The sequence below is a fragment of the Myxocyprinus asiaticus genome, chromosome 15, assembly GCF_019703515.2.
Source record: "Myxocyprinus asiaticus isolate MX2 ecotype Aquarium Trade chromosome 15, UBuf_Myxa_2, whole genome shotgun sequence".
Classification (NCBI taxonomy): domain Eukaryota; kingdom Metazoa; phylum Chordata; class Actinopteri; order Cypriniformes; family Catostomidae; genus Myxocyprinus; species Myxocyprinus asiaticus.
Window position 1 is genome coordinate 10,770,145 of NC_059358.1, and position 16,812 is coordinate 10,786,956.

The following is a 16,812-nucleotide window of genomic DNA, read 5'->3' on the forward strand; positions in this document are numbered from 1 at the left end:
GGAATGCAAAAGGAGATATTTGGCAATTTTCACACTCCTCTTTTCCATACAGTGAAAGTGATTGGGGACTGACACTCTGGAGCTCCAAATATGACAAGAAGGACCATATACAAATGTTAGGACCTCATAAATGTATTCCATATGACATGTGTACTATATTCCAAGTCTTCTGAAGACATATTAAAGGTTTGAAAGACACAAGAACTAAGGAAGTTTGACATCATTGACCTCAAAACTTGGACTTTAATGCTTGAGTCATATGAACTACTTTTATAATACTTCTATAGTGTTTTTTGTCTTTTTTTATTTTATTTATTTTTTAAGCTCAATACCATCCAACCCCATTCACTTTCATATGTGTTAAAAACAGCAGCTTGGACATTCTGCTAAATATCTCCTTTTATGTCCTACAGAAGAAAGGCAATAATATAGAATCTGAATGATATGAGCGTGAGTAAAGGATCCATTAATTTACATTTATGGGTGAATTATCTCTTCAAATGTGGTAAAAAGAGATGAGCATCAATACAAGTTGATTCATGATTATTTGCCTCCTTTCCCACTGCACATGAACCTGCACAGACAGTTCAGCCTTAACCAGAACACTGGTCAGCTGAGCATCAGAGAGGGGACACAGGCAGGTTTCTACAATCTGCATGTGAGGGTGGCAGATAAGAACTGGCCTGACGTCACCTCCACAGCTGAGGTCACAGTGACTGAACTAGAGGAGCAGGCGCTGAAGAACGCTGGGTCTATTAGATTAGCCAGTGAGTTATTCTCCCTTTAAAAATTCTTAATATAGTCAGGCTATATTTTTGTCATTTGTTTATCTATTCATTCTTAAGACACATATCGTATGCATAAGTATTATGTTTAAAGAAGTCATATCATGAAAAACTGAATTTTTCTTTTATATACTTTTTAAACATACTAGAAGTATGAAAACTTCCTCTATAGTCCAAAATGACCAGAGAGGGTCTGAAATGGTATTGCAATACTAAATTATGACTGTTTTTGTGCAAGAAACTTGGTTTAACATTATTAGTGAACCTCAGGGACAAAATAAAATGATGAAAACGATGTGTGATATGATCCCTTTAATAAATAACTTTAGATTTTATATTGTTGATAAGTTCTGATGGTTATAAACACATTTTTATAAGAGTATCTTTGTATGTTTTTGGTGTTTATAGACATAACGGCAAATGAGTTTTTCTGGACATCTGTGAATGAGGAGAGCCGATATATGCGTCTCCGGCGCTTCTTGTCTGAGCTCTTGCAGACAGATGTGGAGAATGTAGATGTCTTCAGTCTGGCCTATGGCAGCCAGTCAGCTCAGCACCACCTTAGTGTGTGGTTTGCTGCTCACGGCTCACCGTACTACAAGCCAGAGAAACTCCACGGCTATGTGGCCATGCACAAAGCCAAGGTGAGAAAGAAAAAACGCACTTTTACATGCACACTTTCACATCAATACAAGTCTCCTGTTTCTTACATAGACAGACATGGAGACTATGGACTCCTCATACAGACATCTCATACCTGCACACTGCACTAGAGTCAATGAATATTTCATTTCCATGTAAGGCATGAGATGGTGGGCTGAAAACACACCCATACTAATAAACACAACAACAAAATGATTATGATGAATCAGTTAATACTGTATAATTCGAAACTTGTCTGGTCAGTAGATGCAAGTATCTATGATTCTGCTCCTAATAATGGCAAATTTGTGATCTAAATAACGATTTCCTATGATTATCAATTCTTACCATCAATTTCTTACCATTAAAAAGTGAAGTTACTGGTAATATACAAAAAAACAATAGTGCAAATGAGTTAAACAAGCAATAATTCAATTAAATTAAATATTAAAATTATATAATTGAATTAATTAATTAAATCACATAGGCACAAACTAATTTTTTTTTTCTTCTACTCTACTATCCCATTATTTAACGGTAGAAGGCCCATAAAAATTATTTTTAAACAGTAACACTTAGCAAATGTAAGGAAACTGAATAAATGATGGAAGTAACATTAATAGAGTAATTAATTCTCATGTACTATTCAGTCATGTATAAATCAATTTTGTTTCTTCAATAAAACTGGTTTCCTTTGTTTGATGGGTATGAAACTTGGGGACTTTTCATCCATTTGATGAGTTGATTTGATCAGTCTAGTGGTAGAAAAAAAAGTTAACTTGTACTTGTACTGTCAAAAGTGACCGAAATAGGAAATGAATGGGAAACATTAAAATTCTGAGATTCTTTCTTTTTTTTTTTTTCATTATTTATTATATAAAATCTAAAGAACAGCCACAATGCAGAAAAAAACACACACAGACATGAAGAGGTGAGACTACCAAAAATCAAGAGTGCAAAGCACACACACACTCACACACACAAAACTGAACTGGTAAGACTATAAAACAGAACTTTTTTTTTTTTTTTAAATGTGTCAAAAAAATTAATAAATCAACCACAATGCAGAAAACACACTCACCAAAATGAATTGGTGAGACCATAACACATCTACAATGCTGAACACACGCACACACATACATTTATCTGGCTACAACCAGGGATAAATTAGGTTATTACTCATTTCAGGTCATTTTTGGAAGCAATTTGGACCCAATATGCATGCACACGCACATGCACGCACACACACATACACACACACATACAAATACACACAGATACAGATACACAGATAGAATTTTGCTAAATAAATGCTAGGTTTACCAATGATAATGTTATTCATCTGTTTGAGTTATCACTGCACATTTATGTTAATTTTCTTGACATTTATATTGAATTACTTTATTGAGTAATTGAATTTTGATGTTTGAAAAAAATGATAAGTGATGCTTTCTCTATATATGTCCTCTCTTTGTAACACCATGTTCAGGGTTGACTGTAATAATAATGTGGCATTATTGCAAAAACTGACAAAAGTAACCTCAAACAAATCAAAAAAGTCATTTTTATTTGTATTGCGTTTTTCACAACACACATCATTTCAAAGCAGCTTTACAGAAAGTCATGCTTTAACAGAAAAGAAACTGTAATATCTAGTCTTAGAGTCATCATTGTGTAATTGTAAATTGTGTATACAAATAAATAATTAAATAGTTAAATAATAATTGGATTTAGAACCCCAGTGAGCAAGCCTAAGGCGACTGTGGCAAGGAACACAAAACTCTATAAGATGAAACAAAAAGCAAAACTTTGACAAAAGTAGTCTTTGATCATGTTTAAATATAAACTCAGCAAAAAAAGAAATGTCCCTTTTTCTGGACACTGTATTTTAAAGATAAGTTTGTAAAAATCCAAATAACTTTACAGATTTTATTGTAAAGGGTTTAAACAATGTTTTCCATGCTTGTTCAATGAACCATAAACAATTAATGAACATGCACCTGTGGAACGGTCGTTAAGACACTGACAGCTTGCAGACAGTAGGCAATTAAGGTCACAGTTATAAAAATTTAGGACACTAAAGAGACCTTTCTACTGACTCTGAAAAACACCAAAAGAAAGATGCCCAGGGTCCCTTCTCATCTGCGTGATCGTGCCTTAGGCATGCTGCATGGAGGCATGAGGACTGCAGATGTGGCCAGGGCAATAAATTGTAATGTCTGTACTGTGAGACACCTAAGACAGCGCTACAGGGAGACAGGAAGGACAGCTGATCATCCTTGCAGTGGCAGACCACGTGTAACAACAGCTGCACCGGATCAGTACATTCGATTATCACACCTGCGGGACAGGTACAGGATGGCAACAACAACTGCCCGAGTTACACCAGGAATGCACAATCCCTCCATCAGTGTTCAGACTGTCCGCAATAGGCTGAGAGAGGCTGGACTGAGGGCTTGTAGGCCTGTTGTAAGGCAGGTCCTTACCAGACATCAAAGGCAACAACATTGCCTATGGGCAGAAACCCAACTTCGCTGGACCAGACAGAACTGGTAAAAAGTGCTCTTCACTGACGAGTTGTGGTTTTGTATCACCAGGGGTGAAGGTCGGACTCGTGGTGGAGGGTCCGTCATGGTCTGGGACGGTGTGTCACAGCATCATCGGACTGAGCTTGTTGTCATTGCAGGCAATCTCAACACTGTGGGAAGACATCCTCCTCCCTCATGTGGTACCCTTCCTGCAGGCTTATTCTGACATGACCCTCCAGCATGACAATGCCACCAGCCATACTGCTCGTTCTGTGCATGATTTCCTGCAAGACAGGAATGTCAGTGTTCTGCCATGGCCAGCGAAGAGCCAGAATCTCAATCCCATTGAGCACGTCTGGGACCTATTGGATTGGAGGGTGAGGGCTAGGGCCATTCCCCCCAGAAATGTCCGGGAACTTGCAAGTGCCTTGGTGGAAGAATGGGGTAACATCTCACAGCAAGAACTGGCAAATCTGGTGCAGTCCATGAGGAGGAGATTCACTGCAGTACTTAATGCAGCTGGTGGCCACACCAGATACTGACTGTTACTTTTGATTTTGACCCCCCCCCTTTGTTCAGGGACAAATTATTCCATTTCTGTTAGTCACATGTCTGTGAAACTTGTTCAGTTTATGTCTTAGTTGTTGAATCTTTTTATGTTCATACAAATATTTACACGTTGAGTTTACTGAAAATAAAAGCAGTTGAAAGTGAGAGGATGTTTCTTTTTTTGCCGTTTATATCTAAAGGCAGAACTTTTGACAAAATCTAGGAAACATCTCTTCAACCAGGGATGAATAAGTAGCTCTATACTTGGAATTTCATCTGGGTTTTTTTTTAAATGGACAGCACAGTTTGATTATTGAGACTTTAAGCTTTCAAAAATTTTATATAATTTATGAGGATTGGTTCAGTACTTGAGAAAATATTCATAAAAGTCAATAAAAAAATAAATAATAATAAGGTCTAAATACCCAAAAGCCCACCCGAAATGCACAACTTTAGTGCTTTTACATGATTGAAGTTAGAGTTGTTACATTTCTTTCATAACAATTAAAAAAAATTACACTTTTGTCTGGGAACAATTGGAATTTGATTAAATGATGAACAGTGCATAGGGTTAAGAAGGATCTACATTTTCTCTTTCAGTTGGAGTCAGCTCTGGGTGTGGCCATCCTACAGGTGGGGGTGGACGAGTGCGCCTATGCAAGCTGTGGTCAGACAGGCGGCTGCTCTAGCAAATTGACATTCAGTGACACCCCTACAGTACTGAACAATGGAAATGTCTCTCTGGTGTCTGTCTCAGCCAAAGCAAGTGCTCAGTGTGGCTGCCTGGCCAGAGAGAGTGTTCACCTGCACTGCTCTTCATACCCACAAAACCCCTGCCTGAATGGCGGCACATGTGTGGACAGCGAATTGGGTTACAGGTAATACAGCCTGCCATTCAATGAAATAATTTTTTTGTGAAATATAGAACTTGGTAGGTTAGGTATGAGATGAGTTTACTTTTGATTTAGTATTGACCAGTCTGCTGTGTTGTACTATAGGTGTAAATGTCCCCCCATGTTTGACGGGCCAGAATGCCAGCAGACCAAACACAGTTTCCTCGGCAATGGTTACGCCTGGTTTCCTCCCATAAAGCCTTGCTTTCAAAGCCACATCTCTCTGGAGTTTATCACAGAGGCAGCCAATGGCCTGCTGTTTTACAATGGCCCAATGGGAACACCTCAGCCAGGAGAAAAAGAGGACTTCATTGCATTAGGTATGTTTCGCAAGAGTCATTTGCCTTAGAGCATGCACTGCAAGATTTGTGAGAAAAGACCAATTTCTCAAATTCAACTGAATTGCTATTAACACCTTTTATATACAGTAGTCCCAGACTACACATGATCAACATACCTTTTTAATGTAGAAACTATCCCTATTTGTAATTGAGAAATAAGACATATTGTAAGCTCACTTATTTATTCAATTTCTACTAATTATTATTTAATTTTTTTATCATTTGAACATATTTCATGTTTTTTTAAGGCCACTGGGAGTCTATGATTTTTGTGAATGCATGATTTGAGTTGTCTCTAAATTTTATCCTAAATCTTGGAAAAATGTAAGTGTATGTATAGATGAATCATGATTTCTGCCTGAAAATATTCACACACATGTTTTACGTACAAATATGTGCATACATCCGGTACAATTGGAATCCTGTAAAACTTCTTAAGCCAGCTTAAACCATCATAGATTCTCTGGGTAGAATCGCATGATATTAATTTCCCCTTCCAATTAACTGTGTGACTAAAATCAATCAGTGGCCGCAAGCACTGTCTGTAGTGAGCCGCTAATGATAGATGCTTTTAAAAGTATTTGGTCAGCAGTGGTGTGAGTGGAGTTTGGGTCAGCATTGATCTTGACCCTAGGTCACCAGTGAAGGTCACACGTTCAGATCCTGTGCCACATGTCCAATACTGTATTGTGCAACTGGTTATATGTTTTCAGGGAACAATCCTCCAGTGGCCTTGCATAAGCTTACATCATCAGTTTGGTACATGTTTATATTGAACTGGGGCCAAAACCCTCCACTGCAGTGACAGCAATTTGAAACTGACCACAATTTGATTACGAATCAGCATTTTATACGGCTGAGGTCAAAACCAATTCTGGGGGGCATAGAACACCTTTAAATTCTCATATAACATACGTGTGCCGTCAGTGTGTTATATGCTGTTCTACGATGAGTTTGAAAACTTCTTAAAGGTGTAGTGTGTAATTTCTGCACCACTAGTAGCACCACAGAAAATGGCAAAAATAACTGGATTTTTACATTTTTCTGGGATTATTCAAATCCATAACCTTGAGTATAAACAATAAAAATTATGTTTGCTTTAGTTATCTCTGCACATTCTAAAAGGATAAAAGAAAGTATTTTAGCTGTGAAAAAATAACACACGTCACTTTGAACTATATTTAATTGGGCTGCAATGGTACACAAAATTCACGGTTCAATACAAACCTCGGTTTTGGGGTCACGGTTCGGTATGGTTTAGGTACAGCAGGGAAAACAAAGAATCTTTCTTTAAATTATTTATTTTGAAAACAGTGGCTGATGGGCAAGAATTCTTACTGTAAAGGCTCATTTATACATGACTGCACTATGCCTATTTTTTCAACGAAATTACAATACAAAACTTAAGAGCCTCTTATATGCACATTGTATAAAAACAGAAATAATAATAAAAGTTAAAAAAAGTGCAATTATAATAATTGTAACAAAATTAAGACATGAGCAGTGCAGATTTCTGTGTCTTTTGCCTTTCAGCTCACCACTTGTACTTATCACTCAATTATAAGTACTCCTGTGGTGTTCATTATCGTTATAACCCTGTCTGAGCTTGCAGAGAGAGGCTGCTTGAACGCCGTGGCAAGACTAACTTGCACAGGCTGTTTATGCTTTGCTCCCGTTAGCTCAAGAGACACATGTGGGTAATGTCAACTGCCAATGAGTCATGTTAGATGTGCTTCATGAGTAGGGCGGCTGATAAGGGTGGACAACTGGACCTTTTGTCCCAGGCCCGGACTGTGGGGGTGGGGGGCACAGAAAGGCTGTTCCGTATTGTTTTTCGCTCGTTCAGTGAGAGATGCGGATATAAACACGGAGACAGCATGTGAAAGTGAAAGCCACCGGGGCAGCACACACATTGATGAAAGAACTGTCCGCATAAACATTACGTGCATTTATCTGATCCGCAGTTTCTAGTGTACAGTGTAGCACTCTTTTCTGTTACGTTTTGGTTCCATGTGGTCCCGTGTTGCTCCACAATTTGTTTATTTTTTTTCATTTTAGTTCTACGCGGTTTGTGTTGTTCATTATATGTTGTTTTAATATTTTTTTTCATTCATGTTAAAATATGTAATCATTCGTGTGACTGCGTGTACCGTACCGAAGCCCCTGTATCCGTTTGGTTCGGCGTGGATACATGTACTGTTGCAGCCCTAATATTTAAAGATGCATAATATCAGAAAATGTAATTATATTTTACTGTAAAAGCCCAGAATATTGGTTATTGCCCAAGATGCGGTGCTTATCGCCCGGTGTGTGACCGCTTCAGTAAATGTTATATCACTCCCTTGTGGTCTCCCAAAGCTATTATGTCAGACTACATTAAACAGAAGGCCAACTGACAGATAATTGGAAAGCACACAAATTAGGCTTCTGATTTAAAAGTCGGCTAATGTTAATAAATTGATGCCACAAAAACTTATCGATCAATACTCGTTGTACCAATATTTATGACATTCCTAATAAATATAAATTCTTATGCACAGAGTTATGAGCACAGATTGTGCTGTGCTATGTAGTTAATTAGACATCTGTCTCTCTGTGATTTACAGTGATTATACCTGTTGGCACCCATCTCAATATTCTGTGCATCTTCAGGTTTAATGAAAATCCATTATTCTGTCTCTCTTATTCTTTCATTAGAACTGAAAAATGGTGTTCCTTTACTAAGTGTGAATCATGGCTCAGGGACACTGACACTGCAGCTGCCTGCAAGAGCCATCGTCACAGACCGCCGCTGGCATCACCTCGACATCATCAATGATGGCAAGGTACAGTGAAGATAGGAAATGGGAGAGAAGGATAGAGAGGGTCTTAAAGGTGCGGTAAGCGATTTTAGCATTCCGGAATTTTCTCGACACTGACTCTTTGAATTAGCCATGCCCCCTCTTTCCAAAACCTGCTCTCCAAAAATAACGTTGAGACTGAAACCGAGCAGTAGAGCAGCATTGTGTGTTGCTGTGACTGTCATACACAACAACAGTAGCACAAAAGAGCCTTCAACAGCCAAATATTATAAGTCTGAAAATGGCATTAAGCCTCAATGATCTGCTTTAACTATAACACTATGAGAATGTGCAAAATGAGAAATGAGAACGTGCCAAAAAAAAAATTTGTTTGCTGTTTACAGAGTCTAGAGCTGTCACACATATCTCAGGACACTTATTTAATTAATATCTTTCAGGGAGCTGATCATTTTTTTGCAAACCTTTCCATTAATAAATCGCTTACAGCACCTTTAAGCCAAAAGTATGTTTTGGGTTTCATTTGCTGCTACGTCTTTCACACAGTGCACATAACGTAAATTTTGTCCTTAGCAGGGTTGCACGACGAAATTTACTGATGACGTAATTTTTTTCATCCAAAGGGTCGCGTGCAGCCCAATTTTTTAAATCACTGACTTGTGTGTGTCTGTACGTGTTGTCTGAGCACGTGCCTGGAGTTGACTGTAAAACAGACTGTAAACTGTAAACAGTATCACAAAGCAGTCGCAGTGTGCATGCGTCAAACTACGAAGTGTATACTTTGAACTTTTGTTTGACTTCATAATGTTCTCAACTTCACCTCAATTTCGCTGAGATATGAAGCTGTCAGACCATCAAGATCATCAAATACCTCTGAGGTTCTCACGAGTTAATCAGATTGTGGTCTTTATTGCCCTCTGTGTTTGGGGTCTAAAATATTCCATTATAAAACCTGACCTCTCCTGTACTCAGATGTGGTGTAACACTTTTGCCTTGAGGAAGAATCATTGGAGTGTGTGTGGTGTGTGTTTTTGTGTAGACAGTACAGATGATTCTGGACCACTGCTCTGAGGCCATGGTGAACGAGGTGGAAGGTCTGGGAGTGGAGATGTTTGAGACAGATCAGTCGATGTGCAAAGCCTCTGGAGAGACTCCAGGCAGTGAGAGGTAATAAATGTGTACATGTAAATTTTTTCTAGATATGCCTATATAGTCTGAGAAATAACCTGCTGAAAAGACCAGCGCAGGCCAGCATGAATTTCAATTGTGGTTTATTCTGGTGTGTGCTGGTTTGGTACTAGTCACCAACAAAACGTTGTTTGTTAAAGAAATGGTTCTCCTAAAAATGAAAATTCTTAATTTACTTGCTCACATGTCATTCCAAACCTTCCATTGAACACAGAAGGAGATTTTTTCAGAATGTTCAGGCTGCTCTTTTCCTAATTATGAAAGTGTACGATGACCAGTCATTGATGTCAAACCTGAAGTGACGCGTCTTGAGGTGTGCTTCAGTTTTTTGCGAGCTTCAATGAGATTTTAGAGCCATTGCAGTGTTTAAGGTTTTCAGTGAATATAACGACATACATTTAGCATGAATTGGTCATTTATGTTTCTTTTTGGAGCTTGGCTGCCTCTGGTCACTGTCTGCTTGCCTTGTATGGAAAAGAGCAGCATGAACATTCTTCAATATTTTCTTTCTGAAATATTCTGAAGAAAAGAAAAAATGGAAGTTCATGCCACATGTGTATTTTTCTCCCCAGGATTTTGGATGTCTACCAGCCTCTCCAGCTGGGCGGATTTAAAGAGACACACCCATTCCGCAGGTCACACCCACATTACAAGGGCTATGTGGGATGCATGAGAAACCTGGTGGTGGACAGTCAGGTAAATGCAGCCTAAGAGGCCATTCACACAGAACGTGTTCTTTTTTGTTAAAAAAAAAAATGCTAGACGGAGCACTGAGGAGCAAAAGGCAGGCGTCTCGAGATGCTTTTTTAAAATTTGAACTGTTTTTAACTTGACACAGCATCGTGCATGTGGTGCGAGATGCATCACAAAGTTTGAAGATGTCAGACAGACAAAAAACAGATGCAAGAAAAAAAACTGACAGACGCAAGAATGATTTGGGATGCACTAATTCTTATCTTGCATACTATTTAGTACAGATAGTTTTCAAATTAGGATGCACCATATTTCTACTGTAAAAATGATTGCAGAGTGTGCTATGCTTTCTAGTGTCAAGGGGCCTCAGTCATGAAACACAAAGAAATCATTTCTTTTAAATTGTTAGAAAAACCATTCTTAGGATAATTGTTGCATTGAGCTGGTTTTATGAAAGTTTCAACAAGTATATTTGGCACTGTGTCTGTTACACATCTTCCTACATGAATGAGATACAGACATGTGTTTTGGTTTACAATCCACAATCTTTTGTTTGGACGGAGCAGACATCCACCTGAGCCACTTTCTGACAGAGATTCAATACACGTCAATGAGGTTCAACATAGTGATGACTTAGGCCTTTCTGTGTGGGTGTGTGTGTGTGTCTGTCAGGTGTATGACCTCGGCAGCGCAGCAGAGAGTGAGAACAGTGTTCCAGGATGTGCCCTAACCGACAGTGTGTGTCTGACTGCTGGAGGACTCTCCTGTGGGGTTAATGGGAAGTGCTTGGGCGAATGGGGCTCCTTTAGCTGTGACTGCCACCCTGGCTACAGTGGACACAAGTGTGACAAAGGTGAGCTAGTACTTATGGGCTAGATATTGATGGCCATGTGGAAAATCACATTAGTCAGAGTGAAATCTCCTTGGTCCAAAATAGAGTTAGACTCGGTGCTGATAGTTGCTTTTTGGAACTATCGGTTATCGGATCGGCAAAAATCTATGCAACTATTTGGAAACTTCCCCCATCAGCACATACGTACATTTTGTCTCCAGCTTCAAATCTTGTGAATAATAATAAACCGTTCTCCTTATTAAACCTTAACTGGTGAAATATAAATATACAAAGCCCTTCATCTGATGAATATAAAGTCTATAAATAGCTTAACTTGGTTAATACTTAAATATAGAGCTTTGTAACGGAGCCAAGTCTTCGCTGGTGTGTTTTGTGCTTATTTATAGTTAAAAGTCCCACGTTATGCACCAAATCTTCATTATTACTGGGATTTTGGTTGAACAATAAACTACATCTGGGATTTTATTTATTTTGGACTCTTGTAGCATCTACCGTATGTCTGTGCCCATCATTGTAAGGAAAGACTAAGAACATTTTTGAACATTCTATAAATCGACTACTGGCTGATTAATTGGTTATCTGCCATTTCCACCACCTTAGTTATTTATATCGGCCAAATCCACTATCGGTCGAACTCCAGTCCAAAATCTTGCTCCATATCACTGCTATTAAAGGGATAGTTCACACAAAAATGAAAATTCTGTCATTTACTCACCCTCATGGCATTTTAAACCTGTAAGTTATATGGTTTCAGAACAAAGTTTTTGGAAAATTACTTGATGCTGAAAAGTTGCTGTGTTGTGCCTGGTTAAAGTGTACATTTATGTGATAAGAGAAAAACAATTAGTCTATCCACACTGATCACAAACTGCAGTGTATTGTGACACACTCACAGCCAACAGAACATGTTTTGTGTTTAATGTACTGTTAAGTGAAGTAGGATTTTGGACCATTGAGGTTTCACGGTGGCCGGGACTACCCAGCACGATATGTCTTTCTGCTCGTTGCTTTATCATGTTGAGCCTGGTTAGAACATGGTTTTATGTGTGTTACAGCTCTGCCTGAGTGGTCATTTGAGAAGGACAGTGTGCTCCGGTACCAGCTAAGAGGAGGAGGAAGTCCACGCAAGACTCAAGCTCACCTCCTGCTCAGAACACGCTCCTCCATGGGCAGCCTGCTAAGCATGGCCTCCCACAACACCAATGAGTTCATTATCCTGGAAGTGAGTGACACTCACATAAAAATATGTCTAATACTTGGGGAAAAAAACGTGTCATGTGTGGCATCTTTTTCTCTCTCAGATAGTAGATGGGTATCTCAGTGTCCGTGCTAACCTTGGAGATGGTGCCAACACTCTGAAACTAAAAGGTCAACGTGTGAACCACGGCCAATGGGTCCTGGTTAGCCTTCATCGCCACGACAACATCTTTACTCTGCGACTGGAGCAGGGTGGGGGATCACGAGAAGTCACAGGGGTCCTGGGTCAGAAGAAGGAAATAGTGGTTCATCCCTCCGGTGTGTTTCTGGGAAACAGTGCCACTCCAAATGTCCATGGAGACTTTCAAGGTAAGGCTTCTCACTGTTGTGACCTCAAACCAATGCATTACTCTCATCCACTTTTTTTCCCATCATGATTGTGATTTATTTTTGTTTTACAAGCTTTTTGTTTTATCTTCTAAGCTTTAGCCTCGTGTCTTTGGATGATTAAAGCTTAGTTTTTGACTTTAGTAACTCTGTCTAATTTTGAAAATGCACTAAGCACTTTTTCCACTTGACATGTTTTACACCTAAAGAAATTAACTTACTTTTGACAAATATAAAATAAGGTACACTCACACGACTGAGATGAAGACTCCAGTCATATCAGTGGTCTAAAAGCTGATTTATTCTACATAAGGGTGGTCCCCCCTCAAGTTGAGTTCACATTAACCCCCTGTTATCAAACACTTATAGTTGTTGAATAAATTAGGCTAAGCATGGATGACAAATGCACCTGCTAATATTGTTTTTCTACAATAGTATCAGTACCGAAAACTGTTTGGTGCTGCATCTCCGCAAATAGGTGTCAGTATAAAATTCAAGGTGTATTATTTGTTTAGGAAAACAAATAAGAGCCAGCAAAACACACCAAAAATTACTTAGTGTGCCTTTAAAATGCCTTAGAATTTAAATACAGTAACACTTACAAATTAAAAGCACACAAAATACTGCATGTGAAAGAATAAAGTCTATTGAAATGCACATTTGACCGTGTGTATTTCCTGCAGGTTGTATGCGGGACGTGAGACTGAATGGTCACTCTCTGCCTTTGGATGGTCAGGGCACAGATTTTAGTACAGTACTGGAGCACCGTGGGGTTGTGCCTGGTTGCCACTCTGATGCCTGCAGTGCCAAACCCTGCCTGAGCCCGCTGTACTGTGTGGACCTGTGGAGAAAACATGAATGCAGGTATGAACCCTCAGATTACATAAATTGTAAATAAGTTTATGAAAAAACGTATTGAATCTAAGGTCGGTACAGAGAGTTTTGATTTCATTCGATTTAACAACTCATGTGTTCTTCATCACAGTGATGTGCAAAGACTCTCTCTTTTGATCCAGGTGTCCAGCTAATCAGGTTGCGGTGGTGGATGAGGTCACAGGTCTTAAGTGCTGCGCCCCCTCCCCCTGCGGTTCCACCACTTGCCGTAATGGTGGTACCTGCCTGGCCCACTCCACCAAGAGCTACCAGTGCCACTGTGCAGAGGGCTTCAGGGGCCAGTGGTGTGAGATCGGCCAGGTCAAATCTCTCCGCCTCGCCGCACTCAGTCCGAGCTCCATTCTGGCCATCAGCATGTGTCTGCTCGTCTTCTTCGGTAACTATCGAAATATCCTCAAACACACCCAAATATTCAAACAAATGCGAAACCATTTACAAGACATTTACTCAGCAGACACTTTTATAAGCGACTTACAGTACTTTCAATGCATACCCTACCCTAACCCTGCCAGCAGCCATATCACCCTGCAGCTCTCACCTGGTTACCCACTGGAGCTAAGTAGGGTTGAGCCTGGTCAGTACCTGGATGGGAGACCTCCTGGGGAAAACTCTGGTTGCTGCTGGAAGAGGTGTTAGTGAGGCCAGCAGGGGGTGCTCACCCTGTGGTCTGTGTGGGTCCTAATGCCCCAGTGTAGTGACAGGGACACTATACTGTAAAAAAGCACTTTCAGATGAAACATTAAACTGAGGTCCTTACTCTCTGTGGTTGTTAAAAATCCCAGGGCACTTCTTGTGAAGAGTAGGGCTGTAACCCCAGTGTCCTGGCTGTATTCATATATATATAAAAATAAAAAGATTTATATAAAAAACATTTTTTCAGTGGGCTATGTGTGTTCCCTGGGAATAAAACCCATAACCTTGCTTTTGCTACTGTCCATTTGGGTTATAGTTCAGAAAATTGAGCAATCTGATCATTTAACTGTATCAGATCATTACTTAGAAATGTCCTAACCAGTACATACTAGAGGTCAACCGATAACTAAGTTGGGCAGTACATGCCAATAACCGATTAATCAACCAATAGTTTTTCAAATTGATACTGAATGAAAAAATAACTCAAAGTAAAATAGCGATGAACTTTATTACAAAAATAAACAGTACTAACTGAACCATGAAAATGTATTGTACTTTTTTAAATGAAATAAATATATAAATATTAATATATATGAACTAATATTCAAATTTTAAAGTCAGTTTGATTTTTAAATTGACGTTGTTTCCTTAGTCCACAAGAGGGCACAATAAATACATAAACCATTCAGCACCGTTATATTATTGCATAGAACATTTCTATCCTGGCTGTTAAAAATGAGTATTTCATTTTCAACTAATGTGCATTAAATAAATAAAAAAAAGGTTTAGTTGGTCCACATTCTCAAATGTTAAGTCAAAAGTAAAATGAGGGGTGGAAACACTTCAATACATGTTGTTACACTTGCACTGATTCCTACTACTCCCGACTCAAACTTAATAATAACAGCGAGATACCACATTTGTAGAGTAGCAATATTCACAGATAGCAGTGGTATTCGGCTGAACTCGGTGGTGAAGCGGCTCAGACTATGCACTGTGTCTAGCCTTTTTTAGTGCAAGAATGTAATCGATCTGAAGTCATCGTATTACAGTGAGGATGAAAAAATTAAAATTTAAATCAGATGCATTTGTTTATAAGTTTGTCTCGGCTGCATGAAGATATTAATTTGCTTTCTCACGTCACTAGCTTTAAATATGCAGCTTAGCTGGCAAAGTAATGCATAAATGTGACTAACTGGATATAAACTAATGCAAATAGATGGTAACAATCGTGACATTTAAACATTTGGGTAGGACTTGAGTGTATTTTTGTCACATTGTTCTAACCGCTTGAGGTTAGCTTTAATGTTAGCGTCCTCTCAGCCTTACTGGCAAACATACTGCTGTTCTCTACTAATGCAGCATCTAGTCAACAAATTAATTACTTTATAATGATATGACAGCATGTACTTTAGTGTACTGTATACATACCTTTTCGTTGTTGATGTTTTAAATCCGCATCTAAAGTGTTACTCCATGCACCCTCCATGCAGAGGGTAGTCTCACGTGTCAAAACAAACACCCCAAGGCATCAGTGAAGTGATACTTTTTATTTCACCTATAGAGGCCACTCTCATACTGTATAACGACAGCGGACCCTTCCCAGCCACTCCAGCAATGGACGCAATGGGGAAAAACTATCGGTGTGGATTTTTACCAATAACCTATAGTTCCAGAAATCTGTTATTGGTGTCGATTAATCTGCAAAACCAATATATCTGTTGACCTTTAGTACATACATACATACATAACATTAATCAGTTATCCTAACAAGTCGTGACCGCAAAAAGCTTAAAATTAGTCATGACATTTTACCGTTGGTTTGATTTCAGTTTGTGTCTCCTCACACTGGGTAGCTCTGCCAGTTTCACAGTGAAATCATATTGGTCCAAAATGCCGATTCACATAGCTACAGTATATGACTGTTATTGTGTCACATTATGCAGCATTTTGTTTTCAGTACGAACAGAAAAATTACTTGTTGCATCTTTAGGTTGCAAAGTCTGGTTAGGAAGCAGTTTTAGCCACAAGCCCCAACTGACTTAAGTCTTTGTTATCAAAGAGAAACATTTACCGGTATGACTACTTCTATATACTGTATCAGAGCATTTAAGTGATAATTCACTAAAAAAATGAAAGTTCTGTTCTGATGTACTCACCATCAAGTTGTTACAAACCATTATGTCTTTTGTTCTTCTGTGGAACATAAAAGGAGAGGTTAGGTAGTATTTTAGTTTGAGTCACCATTCACTTTCATTGCATCTTTGTGACATGCAATGACTGAGGTTGTCATTCTGCTTAACATCTCCTTTTGTTTTCCAAGGAGAAAAGAACATCATATGGGTTTGGAACAACATAAACTGAGTAAATGATGACAACATTTTTATTTTTGGGTGAACTGTCCCTTTTAGAAAAATGTCATTGGGGGAAT

General features: G+C 38.9%; 1 protein-coding gene across 1 annotated transcript in view; it reads left to right on the plus strand.

Moving 5' to 3' along the window:
• Nucleotides 1-16,812, plus strand: part of LOC127453442 (neural-cadherin-like) — a 212,896-nt gene that overhangs the window by 189,394 nt on the left and 6,690 nt on the right. Inside the window, exons 20-31 of the mRNA XM_051719776.1 lie at nucleotides 583-767; nucleotides 1,194-1,429; nucleotides 5,105-5,382; nucleotides 5,503-5,717; nucleotides 8,436-8,563; nucleotides 9,576-9,703; nucleotides 10,297-10,420; nucleotides 11,090-11,270; nucleotides 12,326-12,492; nucleotides 12,572-12,836; nucleotides 13,538-13,718; nucleotides 13,871-14,124. Coding sequence (XP_051575736.1) covers nucleotides 583-767; nucleotides 1,194-1,429; nucleotides 5,105-5,382; nucleotides 5,503-5,717; nucleotides 8,436-8,563; nucleotides 9,576-9,703; nucleotides 10,297-10,420; nucleotides 11,090-11,270; nucleotides 12,326-12,492; nucleotides 12,572-12,836; nucleotides 13,538-13,718; nucleotides 13,871-14,124 — 2,342 coding nt within the window. The remainder of the gene's footprint in view (nucleotides 1-582; nucleotides 768-1,193; nucleotides 1,430-5,104; nucleotides 5,383-5,502; nucleotides 5,718-8,435; nucleotides 8,564-9,575; nucleotides 9,704-10,296; nucleotides 10,421-11,089; nucleotides 11,271-12,325; nucleotides 12,493-12,571; nucleotides 12,837-13,537; nucleotides 13,719-13,870; nucleotides 14,125-16,812) is intronic.